This window comes from Caretta caretta, chromosome 9 (assembly GCF_965140235.1).
Source record: "Caretta caretta isolate rCarCar2 chromosome 9, rCarCar1.hap1, whole genome shotgun sequence".
NCBI classification, from domain to species: Eukaryota; Metazoa; Chordata; order Testudines; family Cheloniidae; genus Caretta; species Caretta caretta.
This window is the reverse complement of record NC_134214.1, coordinates 67646129-67666378: the sequence shown is the minus strand read 5'-3', so window position 1 is coordinate 67666378 and position 20250 is coordinate 67646129. Positions and strand designations below refer to the sequence as shown.

The 20250-nt window shown below is 45.8% G+C and overlaps 1 protein-coding gene and 1 pseudogene across 1 annotated transcript; both read right to left on the bottom strand.

The window, feature by feature from the left end:
• Positions 1-10966: 10966 nt before the first annotated feature.
• On the bottom strand, positions 10967-12921 carry LOC142073293 (uncharacterized). The gene is made up of 2 exons (XM_075132662.1): positions 12113-12921; positions 10967-11524 (listed from the first exon to the last, which is right to left on the bottom strand). Exons 1-2 carry the CDS (start codon positions 12672-12674, stop codon positions 10968-10970), a joined length of 1119 nt encoding a protein of 372 aa, XP_074988763.1. The 5' UTR covers positions 12675-12921; the 3' UTR covers position 10967.
• An 883-nt stretch (positions 12922-13804) lies between these two features.
• LOC142073315 (U2 spliceosomal RNA) lies at positions 13805-13968 on the bottom strand (annotated as a pseudogene).
• Between the last annotated feature and the right edge of the window lie 6282 nt (positions 13969-20250).

Here is a 20250-nt window from a genome sequence, read left to right as displayed (position 1 = left end):
GGGATAGACCAAAACATTCATTTGTACTAAGTTTGCTCTGGTGCAGTTGAGGTTCAGGTGCACAATAAAATGTAATATTTCTCTACAGTGCATAACTTGCAACAGAATACACAGTGCATGTTCCAAACCCCTTCTTGAAGATGCATTTGCTGTCACACTACATAGACTGCTTTGTTTACCACCAATACCTTTCTCTTCATAATGAGAACTTTCAGTTGTACAAACTGACAACCATTGCTGCAGAAAATTCTTGCATAGCAAAATGGTTTTCAAATAGGCTGCATTAGATCTGATGGGCTAGATAGGTACTGAAATATTCCTAGCCATTTTCATGATGCTCAGGAAACAAAACAAGAAAAGCAAAGCAAATATCTTCTGGGCCAAAGCCTACAACAGGTATACCATCTGGGATAGTCTTCATACAAGAATGCTTTGTAAAATATGCAGTACGTCCTTATAATACATGAGACTAAAAATTTCAATGATAAGCAGTTGAAAATCCATTTATAGTTCAGCAAACAAGTGTATAGCATAGCACAACCCTCTGAAATATTTTTCAAAAGAATTTTAAACACTAACCTGAAGGTTTTTAGATTCTCAACATTACATGTCAATATTCAAGTTTTGTTTTGATGGCCTCTATTAAAAGCTTACATCATAAAGGGGAAGCACAGTTAGAGCAGAAGTCATCATGAATGCTGGGTTCTACTCCCATCTGTGCCACTGACTTCAGTGCCCTTGATCATTTTAAAGGGTCTGAGTACCCACAGCTCATCTTGTGTAGTTACTCAGAACCTCTGCACTAATATCTGTACCCATGTTTTTTCCTGCTATTAAGTCAGGATAGCAATACTTCAGGATTGATTGTTTCCCTCTCTGAAATCCTGTGAATAGCACTAAGTGCAAAGTAATTGTTCATGAAGCAATGATGGCACAGATGTATTGCTCTAAAACTCAAACTAGAGCAACGTTTAGACGAGTGCCTCCATTAGAATTGCAGTACAAGACAGAGCCTGATATTTACACTGTCATATGGGCGTGTCACAAGCCTTCTAAAGCTTCCAGTTTAGATGTGGCAGTCAATGAGCTCTACAGCAGATTCAGTAAGCAATAGCTCACATTAAGCCTCCACAGCTTTTGATGTCTTTTGGCACACTTAATTATTACAAGGTCTTTTAAACCCCATACGGGTAATTCCTATTGATTATTTTGTTGCCTACTGCTGAGAGCAAAGCGGATCCACAGCACATTTCTGTGCTTTTAATCTTTGCAAGCGTGCTGCTCATGTCTAACAATGGTTTTGCATTTTTAGGTGAAAGGAAAAACGGATAGCCTTTCTAGGAGGGTCCTACATTTGGCACTAAGCTCAGCTGAGGGGATGAACATCCCTTGTCACTGAAAGCTGCAGAATAGTGATTTGAAAGGATCTTTTTTGCAACTATAGTTCCAAGCTCATAATTGAAATACCTGAAAATATTTCCTATAGAATTGGATGTGGTAAAAACCCAAGTCACTTTCAATCCACCAAGAGCTAAGCTGCCTGGGTAAAAATCTCCTTCTCATTCCCCACTGAAACTCAACTTTTATACATATCCCCTTGGGAGAAGTGCACAAGTGGCTCCAACGGCAAGCACACCAATATTCTCTCATGAATACCCAAGTCACTCCTCATCCGTACTATACTTAACAGATTAAATTCACAAAGAATATGCAAACTTCTTTAAACCTTTCCCTGTTGAAGTTTAACTTTTTAGTTGGGAACACATTTGGATTTATAACTCAGAACAAAGTCTTAAATCTTTCTGTTATCTCTTATTTCCAAGCTGAATATTGTTTAAGGGAACGTCTCTGCCCCCAACACATCTTTCTGTCCCATTTTGACGCCACTGTGAAGCAATTAATATTTAATTGTATTATTTCCTTATATGACCACAGTTTATTGCCAAGGACACCAGGCAAACAATTCTGATGTCATTGCAGATTCCAATTCAAGGCAAAGTATTTGAGAGAGGAAATGCAGTTATTCAGACTCATCTACTATTAGTTACACCTAAACTGTTCCATCCATACAGCTATCACAAAGAGCCTAACAAATAACGATGCATCAACTCCCCTGAGAATCAAATATTATCCCTATTACATGGACAGGAAAGCTGCAAGTTTGAATCATTTGCCCAAGGTCAGTGCTGCAGTAGGAAATAAAGCCCCTGTATCACCATGCCCACTTTCGGCTGTTACCACTAAAATAGTGAGAACACAGAACAGGAGAGCCAATGAAATTCTCCAGTTATACATTCTTATTTTGTGTGAGCTGAACTATACAGTTGTGAAAACTCCTTGACGCTGTCAACTGCATACTGTATCTGACAAGGCAGAAACAGCATCCTCATACACATGTTTTGTCATTCCCTATCAGTATGGTGCAGTTGTTATCTCACTCACAGAAACTGTCAGCCCTCAGGAGGAACTGTGATTTAATTAGCTTAGGTTACACTCCAAAAGGCACACAACTTGAACGCAAAATACAACAGAATACTGAGAAGCAAATTGCTGTATCTGCTGAGTGTCTGTATTCTGTTAGAACATTGAAAGAAACCTTTCGTATTTTTAGGGTCATTTCATTGGGTGATCTCATTGGACCTGTTCCATTTAAAAATAAGTGTTTAAACGAAGTTTAGTCTGACTTCAGGCGAGCCTGGGGGATACCATGAAGCAGTTTCTGTACCTTCCACATTTAGCAAGACCCTTAAACAAATGCCTAAAAGCAAAGATAATTTTCCTCTCTTCCTACAATCCTGGCATTATAAAATCAGTAGTATTCATAAAAGCTATAGGAATGCCTGCTCACAAAATAGCAATAATATTAAGTGATAAGATTAATTCTGCAGAGTGGGGCCATTAAATATAGCACATATTTAACATTTTTCAATATACTCCTTATTTACCTAAAGGAAAAGGGCTGATGTCTGGATGTCTAGTTAGTCAATATTAACACAAGTGCCTTTATTTATTTTGTGATTTTCTTAGTTACCTGTAATGCTGACTTTCTGCGAATGCAAGCAGGCAAAAAAAACAAGCAGTTTTGCAAATACATCAATTTCAAAGTCATTGTTTCAAAAGAGTAACATTTGTTTAAAATGTTCATGAAATATTCTAAAACAGATGGAAGGTTCACTTTTGTCCTCCCCTGAGCGCACCCTTTATCACACCACCAAGTGCAAGAGAATCAATGATATCCAGGGGTTTTCATCTCTCCTCCCTTAGTTTTTCAAATGCAACAATGACAGAAAGAAAAATGGGAAAGAAAAAGCTTAAAGTGAAAACACCCTGGGAAAAAAAGGCAAGGGGAAAAAAAACAAAAAGCAAAATTCCCAGGTTATTCCTTTTCATATGCAAACAGAGACTTTTTGCAAGAGTATCCAGGTGCAAAGAAAAAAAATTAATGAAAAATAGATTAAAGAATTTTAATCAGCTCTTATCACAACCAATTAGTTAATGTACAAATCTTGGCAAGAAGTGCGCGTTTTCCAGTTCCAAAAACAACAAGTTAGTCTACAGGTCCATAAGAGCAGTTTATGCAGGCCACACTAAGGGTATGTCTACACTACGAAATTAGGTCGAATTTATAAAAGTCGGTTTTGTAGAAAGCGTTTTTATACAGTTGATGGTGTGTGTCCCCACACAAATGCTCTAAGTGCATGTAGTCAGCGGAGTGTGTCCACAGTACTGAGGCAACCATCGACTTCCGGAGCACTGCACTGTGGGTAGCTATCCCACAGTTCCCACAGTCTCGGCCGCCCATTTGAATTCTGGATAGAAATCCCAGTGCCTGATGGAGCTAAAACATTGTCACGGGTGGTTCTGGGTACATATCGTCAGGGCCCCGTTCCCTCCCTCCCTCCGTGAAAGCAAGGGCAGACAATCGTTTTGCGTCTTTTTTCTTGATTTACCTGTGCAGACGCCATACCACGGCAAGCATGGAGCCCACTCAGCTAACCGTCACTGTATGTCTCCTGGGTGTTGGCAGACGTGGTACTGCATTGCTACACAGCAGCAGTTTATTGCCTTTTGGCAGCAGACAGTGAAGTATGACTGGCAGCCATCATCGACGTAGTCCTGGGTGCTCTTTTAATCGGGCACCTGGGCAAACATGGGAGTGACTCAGCCAGGTCATTTCCCTTGTTTCGTCTCATGGCGATTCAGTCCTACCGGCAGTGCACTGTCTTTTAATCTGCAGCTAGAAGATGATGATGGCCGGTAGTCATATTGCACCGTCTTCTGCCGATCACCCAGGTGTTGACGATGGCTAGCAGTCATACTGCACAGTCTGCTGCCAGCAAGCTGTATAAAGATAGATGAAGTGTCTCAAAACAAGAAATAGATCAGATTTGTTTTGTATTGATTTTCTCCTCCCTCCCTCCCTCTGTGAAATCAATGGCCTGCTAAACCCAGTTTTGAGTTCTATCCTTGAGGGGGCCATTCAGTTTCTCACAAAGCCACCCCCTTCGTTGATTTTAATTCCCTGTAAGCCAACCCTGTAAGCCATGTCGTCAGTCGCCCCTCCCTCCATCAGGGCAACGACAGACAATCGTTCCGCGCCTTTTTTCTGTGCAGACGCCATACCATGGCAAGCATGGAGCCCGCTCAGATCACTTTGGCAATTAGGAGCACATTAAATACCACACGCATTATCCAGCAGTATATGCAGCACCAGAACCTGGCAAAGCGATACCGGGCGAATAGGCAACGTTAGCGCGGTGATGTGAGTGGTGAGGACATGGACACAGACTTCTCTCAAAGCACAGGCCCTGGCAATGCGGGCATCATGGGGCAGGTTCATGCGGTGGAACACCAATTCTGGGCTTGGGAAACAGGTGCAGACTGGTGGGACCGCATAGTGTTGCAGGTCTGAGACGATTCCCAGTGGCTGTGAAATTTTCTCATGCGTAAGGGCACTTTCATGGAACTTTGTGACTTGCTTTCCCCTGCCCTGAGGCGCAAGAATACCAAGATGAGAGCAGCCCTCACAGCTGAGAAGCAAGTGGCAATAACCTTGTGGAAGTTTGCAATGCCAGACAGTTACCGGTCAGTCGGGAATCAATTTGGAGTGGGCAAATCTACTGTGGGGGCTGCTGTGATGCAAGTGGCCAACTCAGTCAAAGATCTGCTGATATCAAGGGTAGTGACCCTGGGAAATGTGCAGGTCATAATGGATGGCTTTGCTGCACTGGGATTCCCTAACTGTGGTGAGGCGATATACGGAATGCATATCCCTATCTTGGCACCGGAGCACCAGGCCGCCGAGTACATAAACCGCAAGAGGTACTTTTCAATAGTGCTGCAAGCTCTGGTGGATCACAAGGGACGTTTCACCAACATCAATGTGGGATGGCCGGGAAAGGTACATGACACTCGCATCTTCAGGAACTCTGGTCTGTTTCAAAAGCTGCAGGGACTTTATTCCCAGACCAGATAATAACCATTGGGGATGTTGAAATGCCTATATGTATCCTTGGGGACCCAGCCTACCCCTTAATGCCATGGCTCATGAAGCCGTACACAGGCAGCCGGACAGTAGTCAGGAGCTGTTCACCTACAGGCTGAGCAAGTGCAGAATGGTGGTAGAATGTGCATTTGGACGTTTAAAGGCGCGCTGGCACAGTTTACTGACTCGCTTAGACCTCAGCGAAACCAATATTCCCACTGTTATTACTGCTTGCTGTGTGCTCCACAATATCTGTGAGAGTAAGAGGGAGACGTTTATGGCGGGGTGGGAGGTTGAGGCAAATTGCCTGGCTGCTGGTTACGCTCAGCCAGACACCAGGGTGGTTAGAAGAGCACAGGAGGGCATGGTCCGCATCAGAGAAGCTTTGAAAACCAGTTTCAGGACTGGCCAGGTTACGGTGTGAAAGTTCTGTTTGTTTCTCCTTGATGAAACCTCCCGCCCCTTGGTTCACTCTACTTCCCTGTAAGCTAAGCACCTCTCTACCTCCCTTCAGTCACCACTTGCAGAGGCAATAAAGTCATTGTTGCTTCACATTCATGCATTCTTTATTCATTCATCACACAAATAGGGGGATAACTACCAAGGTAGCCCAGGAGGGGTGGTGGAGGAGAGAAGCACCACGAGGGGGGGTGGAGGAGGGAAGGACAAGGCCACACAGCACTTTAGAAGTTTAAAACTTTAAAACGTATTGAATCCCAGCCTTCTGTTGCTTGGGCAATCCTCTGGGGTGGAGTGGCTGGGTGGCCAGAGGCCCCCCCACTGCGTTCTTGGGCGTCTGGGTGAGGAGGCTATGGAACTTGGGGAGGAGGGCGATTGGTTACAGAGGGGCTGCAGTGGCAGTCTGTGCTCCAGCTGCCTTTGCTGCAGCTCAACCATACACTGGAGCATATTGGTGTCATCCTCCAGCAGCCTCAGTATTAAATCCTGCTTCCTTTCATCACGCTGCCGCCACCTTTCAGCTTCAGCCCTCTCTTCAGCCCGCCACCTCTCCTCCCGGTCATTTTCTGCTTTCCTGCACTCTGACATGGTCTGCCTCCACACATTCGTCTATGTTCTGTCAGTGTGGGAGGACAGCATGAGCTGAGAGAACATTTCATCGCAAGTGCGTTTTTTTCGCCTTCTAATCTTCGCTAGCCTCTGGGAAGGAGAAGATCCTGTGATCCTTGAAACACATGCAGCTGGTGGAGAAAAAAAAAGGGTCAGTGGTATTTAAAAAGACACATTTTATAGAACAATGGGTACACTCTTTCACGGTAAACCTTGCTGTTAACATTACATACATAGCACATGTGCTTTCGTTACAAGGTCGCATTTTGCCTCCCCCCAGTGCATGGCTAGCCCGTCCACCCTCCCCCTACCCGTGACTAACAGGGGGGCACATTTCTGTTCAATGACAGGCAAACAGCCCAGCAGGAACGGGCACCTCTGAATGTCCCCTTAAGAAAAGCACCCTATTTCAACCAGGTGACCATGAATGATATCACTCTCCTGAGGATAACACAGAGAGATAAACAACGGATGTTGTTTGAATGCCAGCAAACACACACTGCAATACTTTTTTCTACAATGATTCCCGAGTACGTGCTACTGGCCTGGAGTGGTAAAGTATCCTACCATGGTGGATGGAATAAGGCTGCCCTCCCCAGAAACCTTTTGCAAAGGCTTTAGGACTACATCTAGGAGAGCCACGAATGCCAGGGCAAATTAATCATTAAACATGCTTACTTTTAAACCATGTATAGTATTTTAAAAGGTACACTCACCAGAGGTCCCTTCTCCGCCTGGCGGGTCCGGGAGGCAGCCTTGGGTGGGTTCGGGGGGTACTGGCTCCAGGTCCAGGGTGAGAAGCAGTTCCTGGCTGTTGGGAAAACCGGTTTCTCCGCTTGCTTGCTGTGAGCTATAGTCATCTTCCTCGTCCCCAAAACCTGCTTCCGTATTGCCTTCATCTCCATTGAAGGAGTCAAACAGCACGGCTGGGGTACTGGTGGCTGAACCCCCTAAAATGGCATGCAGCTCATAATAGAAGAGGCATGTTTGGTGCTTAGACCCGGAGCGGCCGTTCGCCTCTCTGGTTTTCTGGTAGGCTTGCCTCAGCTCCTTAAGTTTCACATGGCACTGCTTCGGGTCCTTGTTATAGCCTCTGTCCTTCATGCTCTGGGAGATTTTGACAAATGTTTTGGCATTTCGAAAACTGGAATGGAGTTCTGATAGCACGGATTCCTCTCCCCAGACAGCGATCAGATCCCGTACCTCCCGTTCGGTCCATGCTGGAGCTCTTTTGCGATTCTGGGACTCCATCATGGTCACCTCTGCTGATGAGTTCTGAATGGTCACCTGCAGCTTGCCATGCTGGCCAAACAGGAAATTGAAATTCAAAAGTTCGTTGGCCTTTTCCTGTCTACCTGGCCAGTGCATCTGAGTTGAGAGTGCTGTCCAGAGCGGTCACAATGGAGCACTCTGGGATAGCTCCCAGAGGCCAATACCGTCTAATTGCATCCACAGTGCCCCAAATTCGATCCAGCAAGGCCGATTTCAGCGCTAATCCCCTTGTCGGGGGTGGAGTAAGGAAATCGATTTTAAGAGCCCTTTAAGGGTATGTCTACACTACGGAATAAGGTCGAATTTATAGAAGTCGGTTTTTTAGAAATCGGTTTTATATATTCGAGTGTGTGTGTCCCCACAGAAATTGCTCTAACTGCATTAAGTGCATTAACTCGGCGGAGCGCTTCCACAGTACCGAGGCTAGAGTCGACTTCCGGAGCGTTGCACTGTGGGTAGCTATCCCACAGTTCCCGCAGTCTCCGCTGCCCATTGGAATTCTGGGTTGAGATCCCAATGCCTGATGGGGCTAAAACATTGTCTCGGGTGGTTCTGGGTACATATCGTCAGGCCCCCGTTCCCTCCCTCCCTCCGTGAAAGCAAGGGCAGACAATCATTTCGCACCTTTTTTCCTGAGTTACCTGTGCAGACGCCATACCACGGCAAGCATGGAGCCCGCTCAGGTAACCGTCACCCTATGTCTCCTGGGTGCTGGCAGACGCGGTACGGCTTTGCTGCACAGTAGCAGCAACCCATTGCCTTCTGGCAGCAGACGGTGCAATACGACTGGTAGTCGTCCTCGTCGTGTCCGAGGTGCTCCTGGCCACGTCGGCTGGGAGCGCCTGGGCAGACATGGGCGCAGGGACTAAATTTGGAGTGACTTGACCAGGTCATTCTCTTTAGTCCTGCAGTCAGTCCTATTGAACCGTCTTATGGTGAGCGGGCAGGCGATATGGACTGCTAGCAGTCGTACTGTACCATCTTCTGCCAGGCAGGCAAGAGATGAGGATTGCTAGTAGTCGTATTGTACCATCTTCTGCCAGGCAGGCAAGAGATGAGGATTGCTAGTAGTCGTATTGTACCATCTTCTGCCAGGCAGGCAAGAGATGAGGATGGCTAGCAGTCGTACTGTACCATCTTCTGCCGAGCAGCCATGAGATGTGGATGGCATGCAGTCCTTCTGCACCGTCTGCTGCCAGCCAAAGATGTAAAAGATAGATGGAGTGGATCAAAACAAGAAATAGACCAGATTTGTTTTGTACTCATTTGCCTCCTCCCCTGTCTAGGGAACTCATTCCTCTAGGTCACACTGCAGTCACTCACAGAGAAGGTGCAGCGAGGTAAATCTAGCCATGTATCAATCAGAGGCCAGGCTAATCTCCTTGTTCCAATAAGAATGGTAACTTAGGTGCACCATTTCTTATTGGAACCCTCCGTGAAGTCCTGCCTGAAATACTCCTTGATGTACAGGCACCCCCTTTGTTGATTTTAGCTCCCTGAAGCCAACCCTGTAAGCCGTGTCGTCAGTCGCCCCTCCCTCCGTCAGAGCAACGGCAGACAATCGTTCCGCGCCTTTTTTCTGTGCGGACGCCATACTAAGGCAAGCATGGAGGCCGCTCAGCTCACTTTGGCAATTAGGAGCACATTAAACACCACACGCATTATCCAGCAGTATATGCAGCACCAGAACCTGGCAAAGCGATACCGGGCGAGGAGGCGACGTCAGCGCGGTCACGTGAGTGATCAGGACATGGACACAGACTTCTCTCAAAGCATGGGCCCTGCCAATGCATGCATCATGGTGCTAATGGGGCAGGTTCATGCTGTGGAATGCCGATTCTGGGCTCGGGAAACAAGCACAGACTGGTGGGACCGCATAGTGTTGCAGGTCTGGGACGATTCCCAGTGGCTGCGAAACTTTCACATGCGTAAGGGCACTTTCATGGAACTTTGTGACTTGATTTCCCCTGCCCTGAGGCGCATGAATACCAAGATGAGAGCAGCCCTCACAGTTGAGAAGCGAGTGGCGATAGCCCTGTGGAAGTTTGCAACGCCAGACAGCTACCGGTCAGTTGGGAATCAATTTGGAGTGGGCAAATCTACTGTGGGGGCTGCTGTGATGCAAGTAGCCCACGCAATCAAAGATCTGCTGATATCAAGGGTAGTGACTCTGGGAAATGTGCAGGTCATAGTGGATGGCTTTGCTGCAATGGGATTCCCTAACTGTGGTGGGGCTATAGACGGAACCCATATCCCTATCTTGGCACCGGAGCACCAGGCCGCCGAGTACATAAACCGCAAGGGGTACTTTTCGATAGTGCTGCAAGCTCTGGTGGATCACAAGAGACGTTTCACCAACATCAACGTGGGATGGCCGGGAAAGGTGCATGATGCTCGCATCTTCAGGAACTCTGGTCTGTTTCAAAAGCTGCAGGAAGGGACTTTATTCCCAGACCAGAAAATAACTGTTGGGGATGTTGAAATGCCTATATGTATCCTTGGGGACCCAGCCTACCCCTTAATGCCATGGCTCATGAAGCCGTGCACAGGCAGCCTGGACAGTAGTCAGGAGCTGTTCAACTACAGGCTGAGCAAGTGCAGAGTGGTGGTAGAATGTGCATTTGGACGTTTAAAGGCGCGCTGGCGCAGTTTACTGACACGCTTAGACCTCAGCGAAACCAATATTCCCACTGTTATTACTGCTTGCTGTGTGCTCCACAATATCTGTGAGAGTAAGGGGGAGACGTTTATGGCGGGGTGGGAGGTTGAGGCAAATCGCCTGGCTGCTGGTTATGCGCAGCCAGACACCAGGGCGGTTAGAAGAGCACAGGAGGGCGCGGTACGCATCAGAGAAGCTTTGAAAACCAGTTTCATGACTGGCCAGGCTACGGTGTGAAAGTTCTGTTTGTTTCTCCTTGATGAAACCCCCCGCCCCTTGGTTCACTCTACTTCCCTGTAAGCTAACCACCCGCCCCTCCTCCCTTCAATCATCGCTTGCAGAGGCAATAAAGTCATTGTTGCTTCACATTCATGCATTCTTTATTCATTCATCACACAAATAGGGGGATGACTACCAAGGTAGCCCAGGAGGGGTGGTGGAGGAGGGAAGGAAAATGCCACACAGCACTTTAAGCACAGCACTTTAAAAGTTTACAACTTTAAAATTTATTGAATGACAGCCTTCTTTTTTTGGGCAATCCTCTGTGGTGGAGTGGCTGGTTGGCCGGAGGCCCCCCCACCGCGTTCTTTGGCGTCTGGGTGTGGAGGCTATGGAACTTGGGGAGGAGGGCGGTTGGTTACATAGGGGCTGCAGTGGCAGTCTGTGCTCCAGCTGCCTTTGCTGCAGCTCAACCATACACTGGAGCATACTGGTTTGGTCCTGCAGCAGCCTCAGCATTGAATCCTGCCTCCTCTCATCACGCTGCCGCCACATTTGAGCTTCAGCCCTGTCTTCAGCCCGCCACTTACTCTCTTCAGCCCGCCACTTACTCTCTTCAGCCCGCCACCTCTCCTCCCGGTCATTTTGTGCTTTCCTGCACTCTGACATTATTTGCCTCCACGCATTCGTCTGTGCTCTGTCAGTGTGGGAGGACAGCATGAGCTCGGAGAACATTTCATCATGAGGGCGTTTTTTTTTTTTTCTAAGCTTCACTAGCCTCTGGGAAGGAGAAGATCCTGTGGTCATTGAAACACATGCAGCTGGTGGAGAAAAAAAAAGGGACAGCGGTATTTAAAAAGACACATTTTATAAAACAGTGGCTACACTCTTTCAGGGTAAACCTTGCTGTTAACATTACATACATAGCACATGTGCTTTCGTTACAAGGTCGCATTTTGCCTCCTCCCACCGCGTGACTACCCCCTCAACCTTCCCCCCTCCCTGTGGCTAACAGCAGGGAACATTTCGGTTTAGCCACAGGCAAACAGCCCAGCAGGAACGGGCTCCTCTGAGTGTCCCCTGAAGAAAAGCACTCTATTTCAACCAGGTGACCATGAATTAGATCTCACTCTCCTGAGGATAACACAGAGAGATAAACAACGGATGTTGTTTGAATGCCAGCAAACATACACTGCAATGCTTTGTTCTACAATGATTCCCGAGTACGTGTTACTGGCCTGGAGTGGTAAAGTGTCCTACCATGAAGGACGCAATAAGGCTGCCCTCCCCAGAAACCTTTTGCAAAGGCTTTAGGACTACATCTAGGAGAACCGCAAATGCCAGGGCAAAGTAATCCTTTCACATGCTTGCTTTTAAACCATGTATAGTATTTTAAAAGGTACACTCACCAGAGGTCCCTTCTCCGCCTGCTGGGTCCAGGAGGCAGCCTTGGGTGGGTTCGGGGGGTACTGGCTCCAGGTCTAGGGTGAGAAACAGTTCCTGGCTGTCGGGAAAAGCGGTTTCTCCGCTTGCTTGCTGTGAGCTATCATCTTCTTCGTCCCCAAAACCTGCTTCCGTATTGCCTCCATCTCCATTGAAGGAGTCAAACAACACGGCTGGGGTAGTGGTGGCTGAACCCCCTAAAATGGCATGCAGCTCATCATAGAAGCGGCATGTTTGGGGCTCTGACCCAGAGCGGCTGTTCGCCTCTCTGGTTTTCTGGTAGGCTTGCCTCAGCTCCTTCAGTTTCACGCGGCACTGCTTCGGGTCCCTGTTATGGCCTCTGTTCTTCATGCCCTGGGAGATTTTCACAAAGGTTTTGGCATTTCGAAAACTGGAACGGAGTTCTGATAGCACGGATTCCTCTCCCCAAACAGCGATCAGATCCCGTACCTCCCGTTCGGTCCATGCTGGAGCTCTTTTGCGATTCTGGGACTCCATCATGGTCACCTGTGCTGATGAGCTCTGCATGGTCACCTGCAGCTTGCCACGCTGGCCAAACAGGAAATGAGATTCAAAAGTTCGCGGTTCTTTTCCTGTCTACCTGGCCAGTGCATCTGAGTTGAGAGTGCTGTCCAGAGCGGTCATAATGGAGCACTCTGGGATAGCTCCCGGAGGCCAATACCATCGAATTGTGTCCACAGTACCCCAAATTCGAGCCGGCAACGTCGATTTAAGCGCTAATCCACTTGTCAGGGGTGGAGTAAGGAAATCGATTTTAAGAGCCCTTTAAGTCGAACTAAAGGGCTTCATCGTGTGGACGGGTGCAGGTTTACATCGATTTAACGCTGCTAAATTCGACCTAAAGTCTTAGTGTAGACCAGGGCATAGTCAAAAAAAGGGCTTTGTCGTGTGGACAGGTGCAGGGTTAAATCGATTTAACACTGCTAAATTCAACCTCAACTCCTAGTGTAGACCAGGCCATATATGCTGTTTTTGGCCCATGCAGGCAACTCTAGTTAACTAGAGTAAGCGAGGAGGCATTAGAAACAGATTCAGGCAGAGACCTCTGCCCATTGCTCCAGCTGCTTTTATAAGGCTATTTTCATGGCTCCAAGTGGCAGGGACCAACTGCCCTTTTTCAGTACGGCCAGCTTCCCTCAGGCACACTGCTACTGAGTTTTTGGAGCCACTCCAGACTATGGCATAGTCTTGGCAGGCTGCCATAAATTTGAAAGCAGACCCAGGGTTACTTTTTTTTTTCTCTTCTTTTTTTTTTTACAGTGGAGGCCAGTTCAGCCCCTGAATCCAGAATCTTGAAGATGCAAAGGTATCAAAGCTAGCTTTGAACCATGGGCGCTGGAGCGGGGGGCAGGGATAAGGGCGAGCAATGGAAGGAGGGGGTGGAGAGGAGCAAGCGGGGGAAGAGTACGGGGAGGGAGAGGCGGCACAGGAACAGGTCCTCATAGAAAGGGGTAGCATGAGGGTGGGCATTCAGGGGAAAGGGCGGTGCGGGGTGGAGCCTCAGGGCACCATGGCATAGGGGCGGAGCCACCGTTCAGTGCCCCCTCCCCACTTTTAGAGCACTTATGCTGCTCCTGCTTTGAGCATCCCCTCCCCCATACGTTTCCCCGGGGCTGCACTTCCTGGAACTCAGTATCATTTTTTTCCCGTTCCTGGAAGCACTGCAATACCAGGTCGATGCATGGGGTGAACAGAGCAAGCTCCTATTCTATCCCCCTGTTCCAAAAATCAATTTAATATACAGTCCTCGAATATCGGACATATCAGATATTAAACTGATAAGATCATATAAGGCAGCAACCTCTTTCATCTCATCAAAATTCAGCTTTTCTTCCTCTGGCATTAGGGGGGCCTGGAGGAAATCAGTCCTGTTCTGCAGGTTTAATTCTTAACACTGGTTTAATTACAGGATAGGATTGGCCAGAGAGGTTTCTTTAAACAACAGAAATACATACCCTGATTCCCACTGAAGTACTGACTCTTGTTATGCTGGCTAACAGTTACCAGCCACCTTTTCTAACCCCCTCTGGACCCAGCTATGCTGGAAACCAAGGCCCTGACCCAAATCAGAAATAAACACAATATTTCCCTTACAAAGGAAAAAAGCCCTTTACGTAGAAGAAGCCTTTTCCTCTTCTGCAACCTGTTTCTCTTCCCTCCTCTTTCTCACTTGAAGAGAATTTAAGGAAAAAAACAGAGCACAGGTTGCCCTTAATTGGACTCAGGTGTCCATAATTAACCTGAGGTAACCACTTTCAGTTCACAGGAAAAAGGACTTTAACCATTCTAAGACTGATGTACCTGCATTCAATCACTCTTTTAGGACTGTTAGATCTGATTTTGTTACAATAGCAATTTAATTCTACTACAGAACATTACTGGAGCTCCATGAGCTTTGTCTAAAAAAGTTTAAACGAATTCATGTTCCCCATATTATCAAAATTAACATTTCTTACCTTTTCCATGGTACTTGTGATAGTCAATAATTACAGATGGCTTCCATTTTTTACTGCCTCCATATGCAATGCACCACTACAAAAAAGCCTCATGTCTACATGCTAGGTCCAACCTTACAAGTGTACTTTGCCCATTTTCTTCTATTCAGCTTAAACATGTACATGCACTAAACCACTGTCATTGTTATGTTTCAGAGTAACAGCCGTGTTTGTATTCGCAAAAAGAAAAGGAGTACTTGTGGCACCTTAGAGACTAACCAATTTATTTGAGCATAAGCTTTCGTGAGCTTCAGCTCACTCGAAGTCTGAAGCTCACGAAAGCTTATGCTCAAATAAATTGGTTAGTCTCTAAGGTGCCACAAGTACTCCTTTTCTTTTTGTCATTGTTATGGTTTTCCATTTTATACTTTGAAATAAAAAACTGAATTCTAACAATTCACTCATCTTTGAACACAAAATAAAAGGAAAAATATGAGCAAATCTGTACAAAGCTATTTCCCAGAACTCTCTCATCAGTACTCCTGAAATAAACAAGATTTATGAAACAGAATTCTATTTGGTGATGGGAGAGTTTATGTTTGGACTACTGTGATTATTTTGGTTTGAGTATATTCTTCAGCTTATGTTTTATTAGGTACAAATGAAGTCACTTTTCAGTCTCATATGACTAGTTTATGGTGGTTGTATTGTGATGCTTTTCTCAAGTATTAGCAACTCTTGCCTTTCAATGGACTGAGAAGTAAGCTGAACTGTAGTCAGGGTTACTCAGTTATTAGGGAATAGCAGTCAAAGTAGAGAAACTTACTGTCAACATCCCACATCCATGGGGTTAACTCAAGAGCTCAAAAAGATTTCGTTTGCCCAGAACTCTGAATCATCATATCAAAGAGACAAGTACCTGAATTTTCATAACAGAAGCAGAACTTCATCCAGTTACACCATCTCCCCTTCCTAAAAGGATAATTTGGCACCTACTGCACTAATCTAACCGGAAATCAGCAGATCACACTATTAAAAAGTAATTTGTTTATGTATCTGAATATATAGAAGTTCAACAAGAGCTTATTGCCAGTTGTGATTCCCTTTTAGAGATTAGCCCTATTTCCATTCAATTTTATTTAATGTACATTTCAGAAAATAAAGAATTACATGGTGCTAAAATATTACACACACAGGCCAGCTCACATTCCTATGTACACATCCCTCCTCCAGATGTAAAACTGCCAAAGGCTGAAGGCCCTTCATTCGAGGATAATATAACTGATGGCAGCAAGGGCTAGCCTTATGTCACAGTTCGGACTTGCCACCAAGAGTAGTTGTCTCACTGATGATCACTGGATGCCATCTTTGAACCCAACAATAGAAAAAAAGAAAGTTAATAAACTGAGTGTGGTAAAGCAATTTGTTTGGCATATAAAGAGTGAGGTGACGAGAAATTTTCTAGCATGAAAGTGTCTTATCTATGAGACCTGGCGCTTCCAAGTTAAGCCCAGTTTATATGTATGTAGCAGCTGTCAGTCTACAATTTAAGTATGTTTAGCTAATTACTGTGAAATTGCAGGATGATTTACTGTACAGTTTTAAATTTTTATACTGACGTTAGCATTTCTTCTGAGGACTCCTTGCATGCATCTCATAGAATTGACTACCACCCTATCTCCCCATACACTTATGCTTCCCTGACCTTCTGTTCCTGCCAGTGGGAGAGAATGGCAGAACCACTTTCAGAGCCCCACAACATTGCCTATCTTCAATACACACTCTTAGGGTCCCTGGCCGTCAGAACAATATAGGGACGGGAACTAGAAAAGTTATGCTCGAGTCCCTCACATGGCATTATGAAACAAGCCACTGGGCTTATTTCCCATTTCAGCACTGCCCTTTCTTTTTCATGTTAACATGCTTTCAGCTCTCATCCTTCCTGCCAATCAGCATATCCAACATCAATGGTTACACAAGGGATCTGACTGAACTTACAGGACAAAAACATTAAGCTCTGGAATATATTCTTCCAGCTGTGTGTTGCTAGCTGCTTTCACGGCTGTTTCTAGTAATTGCTCTCATGAGACCACTGAATTTAACCATCTTGCAATTAGGCTGTTGTCAAGTTGCTTGCCTTACTTGTTATCCAGGGTATACCATTTGTGACTCACATTTTCAGGGTGATAAGCATATCAGGGACCAAATTCCTCATTCTCTCCCACCTCCCATTCCATCCCCTGGAAATTTAAGACAAGGCCCCTTAAATAATGGTGCTGAATGGCAACTTTTGATACATCGTCTTACAGATATGCCTTCTCTATATTGATGTTGAGACTGAACTCTCATTCAAAATAAAAAATGTCAGCCCTTTTTTGAAGTTCACAAGGAGCACAGGAGAATATTACAATACTAGCCGCACACAGTGTTTTTTTACAGGAGACATATTAGTGGCAATGTGGACTCACACTAAGGAAATGATGTTCTACAGCATTTCAGGAGCACTGTAATGAGAAATCTGCCTCAAAAGAAATAACTAGTCCCTTTTTCTCTTTGAAGAGTTTATCTGCTTCTGACAAGCACACCATCAAGCAATACAAAATAAAAAAAAACAAAGAATACAGCCTGTAGTTTAGGAGTTTCTCAGTGTACACAGTAGGCTTTGATAGAACTGCTGCGACATCAGATCAACTTGTAAGCTGGATCAGTTTATAGGACAGAATAACTGCAAAAGCCTGATTTACACAAGAAGCACTAGATGGAAGCTTTAATAGGGGATGTCATAAACATCATTAAAACATATACTCCAAGACCTCAGTTCTAAGTTTCACCTTAGGCAGTTATCTGAATTCTGTGTATCCTAGAGCAGTGGTTCTCAAACTAGGGCCGCCGCTTCTTCAGGGAAAGCCCCTTGTGGGTTGGGCCAGTTTGTTTACCTGATTGCGGTTCCCACTGACCACGGTTCACTGCTCCAGGCCAATGGGGGCTGCGGGAAGCGGCGTGGGCCAAGGGATGTGCTGGCCGCCCTTCCTGCAGCCCCCATTGGCCTGGAGCGGCGAACCATGGCAGGTGGGAGACGCAATCAGCCAAACCTGCGACACGGTAGGTAAACAAACTGGCCCGGATAGCCAGGGGCTTTCCCTGAACAAGCAGCGGCCCTAGTTTGAGAGCCACTGTCCTAGAGGAGCGAGGATTTGGTTTACTGAAGAGTAGTTTCACAGAGTATTTGACAGCAGGGTAATTACAGTGGTTGTCACTGAAGTGTCAGCATTTACCAATCATTACCATATGATGCTGAGATTCTGCAGTTATGTTTTGAATTCTAAATGAGATATTAATTACATCAGCCCCATCCCAATGTTAACCAATATTGATTTCTTGATGGCAACCACTGCACATCTGACTGTTCTCAAAGTTGCTTTAGATGATTTAGTTGGCTTTGTGTGTCCACACACACCATTCAGCTGTTCTCAAACACAGAAATTTTGGGGGGAAGAAAAGTCAATCTGTGTTGCTATATAAGATCTTAAACATTTGAACTCTGCAGTATAGTGTCAGAAAGACGAACAAAATTCAGCTCTCTCATCCATTCTCCGCGCCCCCGCCCTGCCCCATGTTTTACCATAATTTACTGTTGGTTTCAATTTATTTATTGCGATAGTACTCAGTTCCTGACTGATGAATGAGATAACCAGAACTTGATAATTTTCAAGTTAAGTTCCAGTGCTGTTAAAAGAGTGGCATTAATAAAATGGACTAGTTCACACCATAGCATCTCACCCCTTCAACCTACTCTACATATAAGTTTAATATCTCTGAAAAAACTCGAGACTGCAAGAGCCATTGAAGTTCCATGTGATATACACCGTGATTATAGGCGCTTTCTGTAGCGATTTGAAAACAGAGTTTACGGTGCACAATACATGATCTAAAGTTTAGCAGCTTCTACCTACCCCTTGCTACTAATACCTCTTAACAGTCTTCTAATGTGCCTTCAGCCCTCATCTCTGGATATATTACATTTTGGACACATGAAAAATATCTGGGGCCAAATTTTGAGTCCTCTGAGTATAATAGAAGTTGCTGAATACAAAGCACTTGTGAAGACATGACTACTTTAGGTACCTAAATGAGAGCCATGGGGTGCTGCACTCATGAAAATCCAGTCCCTGGTTTCTCCTTGCAGCATGCTTGCCTGTCATTTGACAGTAACTCTACCTTTCTGCTAACCTCTGCATCAACACCTGTGTGTTACCTGCCAAACACTCACTACACTTGTTTGAGACCTATCCTTGGTTTTGTTTATATTCCACTAACACCTTCAAGGGCCCAGCCAGGGCCAGGCCCCATTATCCTCAGCTCCATACACACGGAATGTAAGAATCCCTTTTCTACATTGCTTATAGTTTAAAAGACAAATAGTTAGCTTCACTTGTCATTCAACCAGCAATGGAATCGGACCTGAATTTTTCACCCTAATATAGCATTTTTCTGTATGCAACCAGAATGATTTGCGCACATGATCAGAGGCTAAGCTGTTCCTCCATTACGAAGTCATTACCTTGGCCTTCAAACTGCTATTCTGTCTTGAGTTGAAGATATTTTTACATTTCTCCATTCATTAACTTGGGGTATGTTTACACTACGAAATTAGGTCAATTTTATAGAAGTCAATTTTTAGAAATCTATTTTATACAGTCGATTGTGTAAGTCCCCACTAAGCATATTAAGTTGGCGGAGTGTGTCCTCAATACTGTGGCTAGCATCGACTTATAGAGAGGTGCACTGTGGATAGCTATCCCACAATTCCCGCAGTCTCCACTGCCCACTGGAATTCTGGGTTAAGCTCCCAATGCCTGATGGGCCAAAAACATTGTCGAGAGTGTCGTCAGTCACCTCTCCCTCCCTCCCTCCATGAAAGCAATGGCAGACAAACATTTGGTGCCTTTTTTCCTGGGTTACCCATGCAGACACCATACCACGGCAAGCATGGAGCCAGCTCAGCTCACCACTGCTGTTGTGAGAATTGTAAACACCTCATGCATTATCCTGCAGTATATGCAGAATGGGGCAAAGAGATGCCAGCATGAGGATGATTGTGAGGAGAACATGGACACAGTTGTTCCTGAAAGCATGGGATGTGGCAATTGGGACATCATGGTGGCAGTGGGGCTGGTTGATACAGTGGAATGCCGATTCTGGGCCCAGCAAACAAGCACAGACCGGTGGGACTGCATAGTGTTGCGAGTATGGGATGACTCACAGTGGCTGCGAAACTTTCGCATGCGTAAGGCCACTTGCCTGGAACTTTGCGAGTTGCTTTCCCCTGCCCTGAAGTGCGGGAATACCAAGATGAAAGCTGCCCTGACAGTTGAGAAGCAAGTGGCGATAGCCCTGTGCAAGCTTGCAATGCCTGACTGCAATTTGGAGTGGGCAAGTCTACTGTGGGGACTGCTGTGATCCAAGTAGCCAATGCAGTTACTGACATTCTGCTATCAAGGGTAGTGACTCTGGGAAATGTGCAGGTCATAGTAGAGGGCTTTGCTGTAATGGGGTTCCCTAACTGTGGTGGGGCTTTAGACAGAATGCATATCTCTATCTTGGCACCAGACCACCTTCCCAACCAGTATGTAAACTGGAAGGGGTAC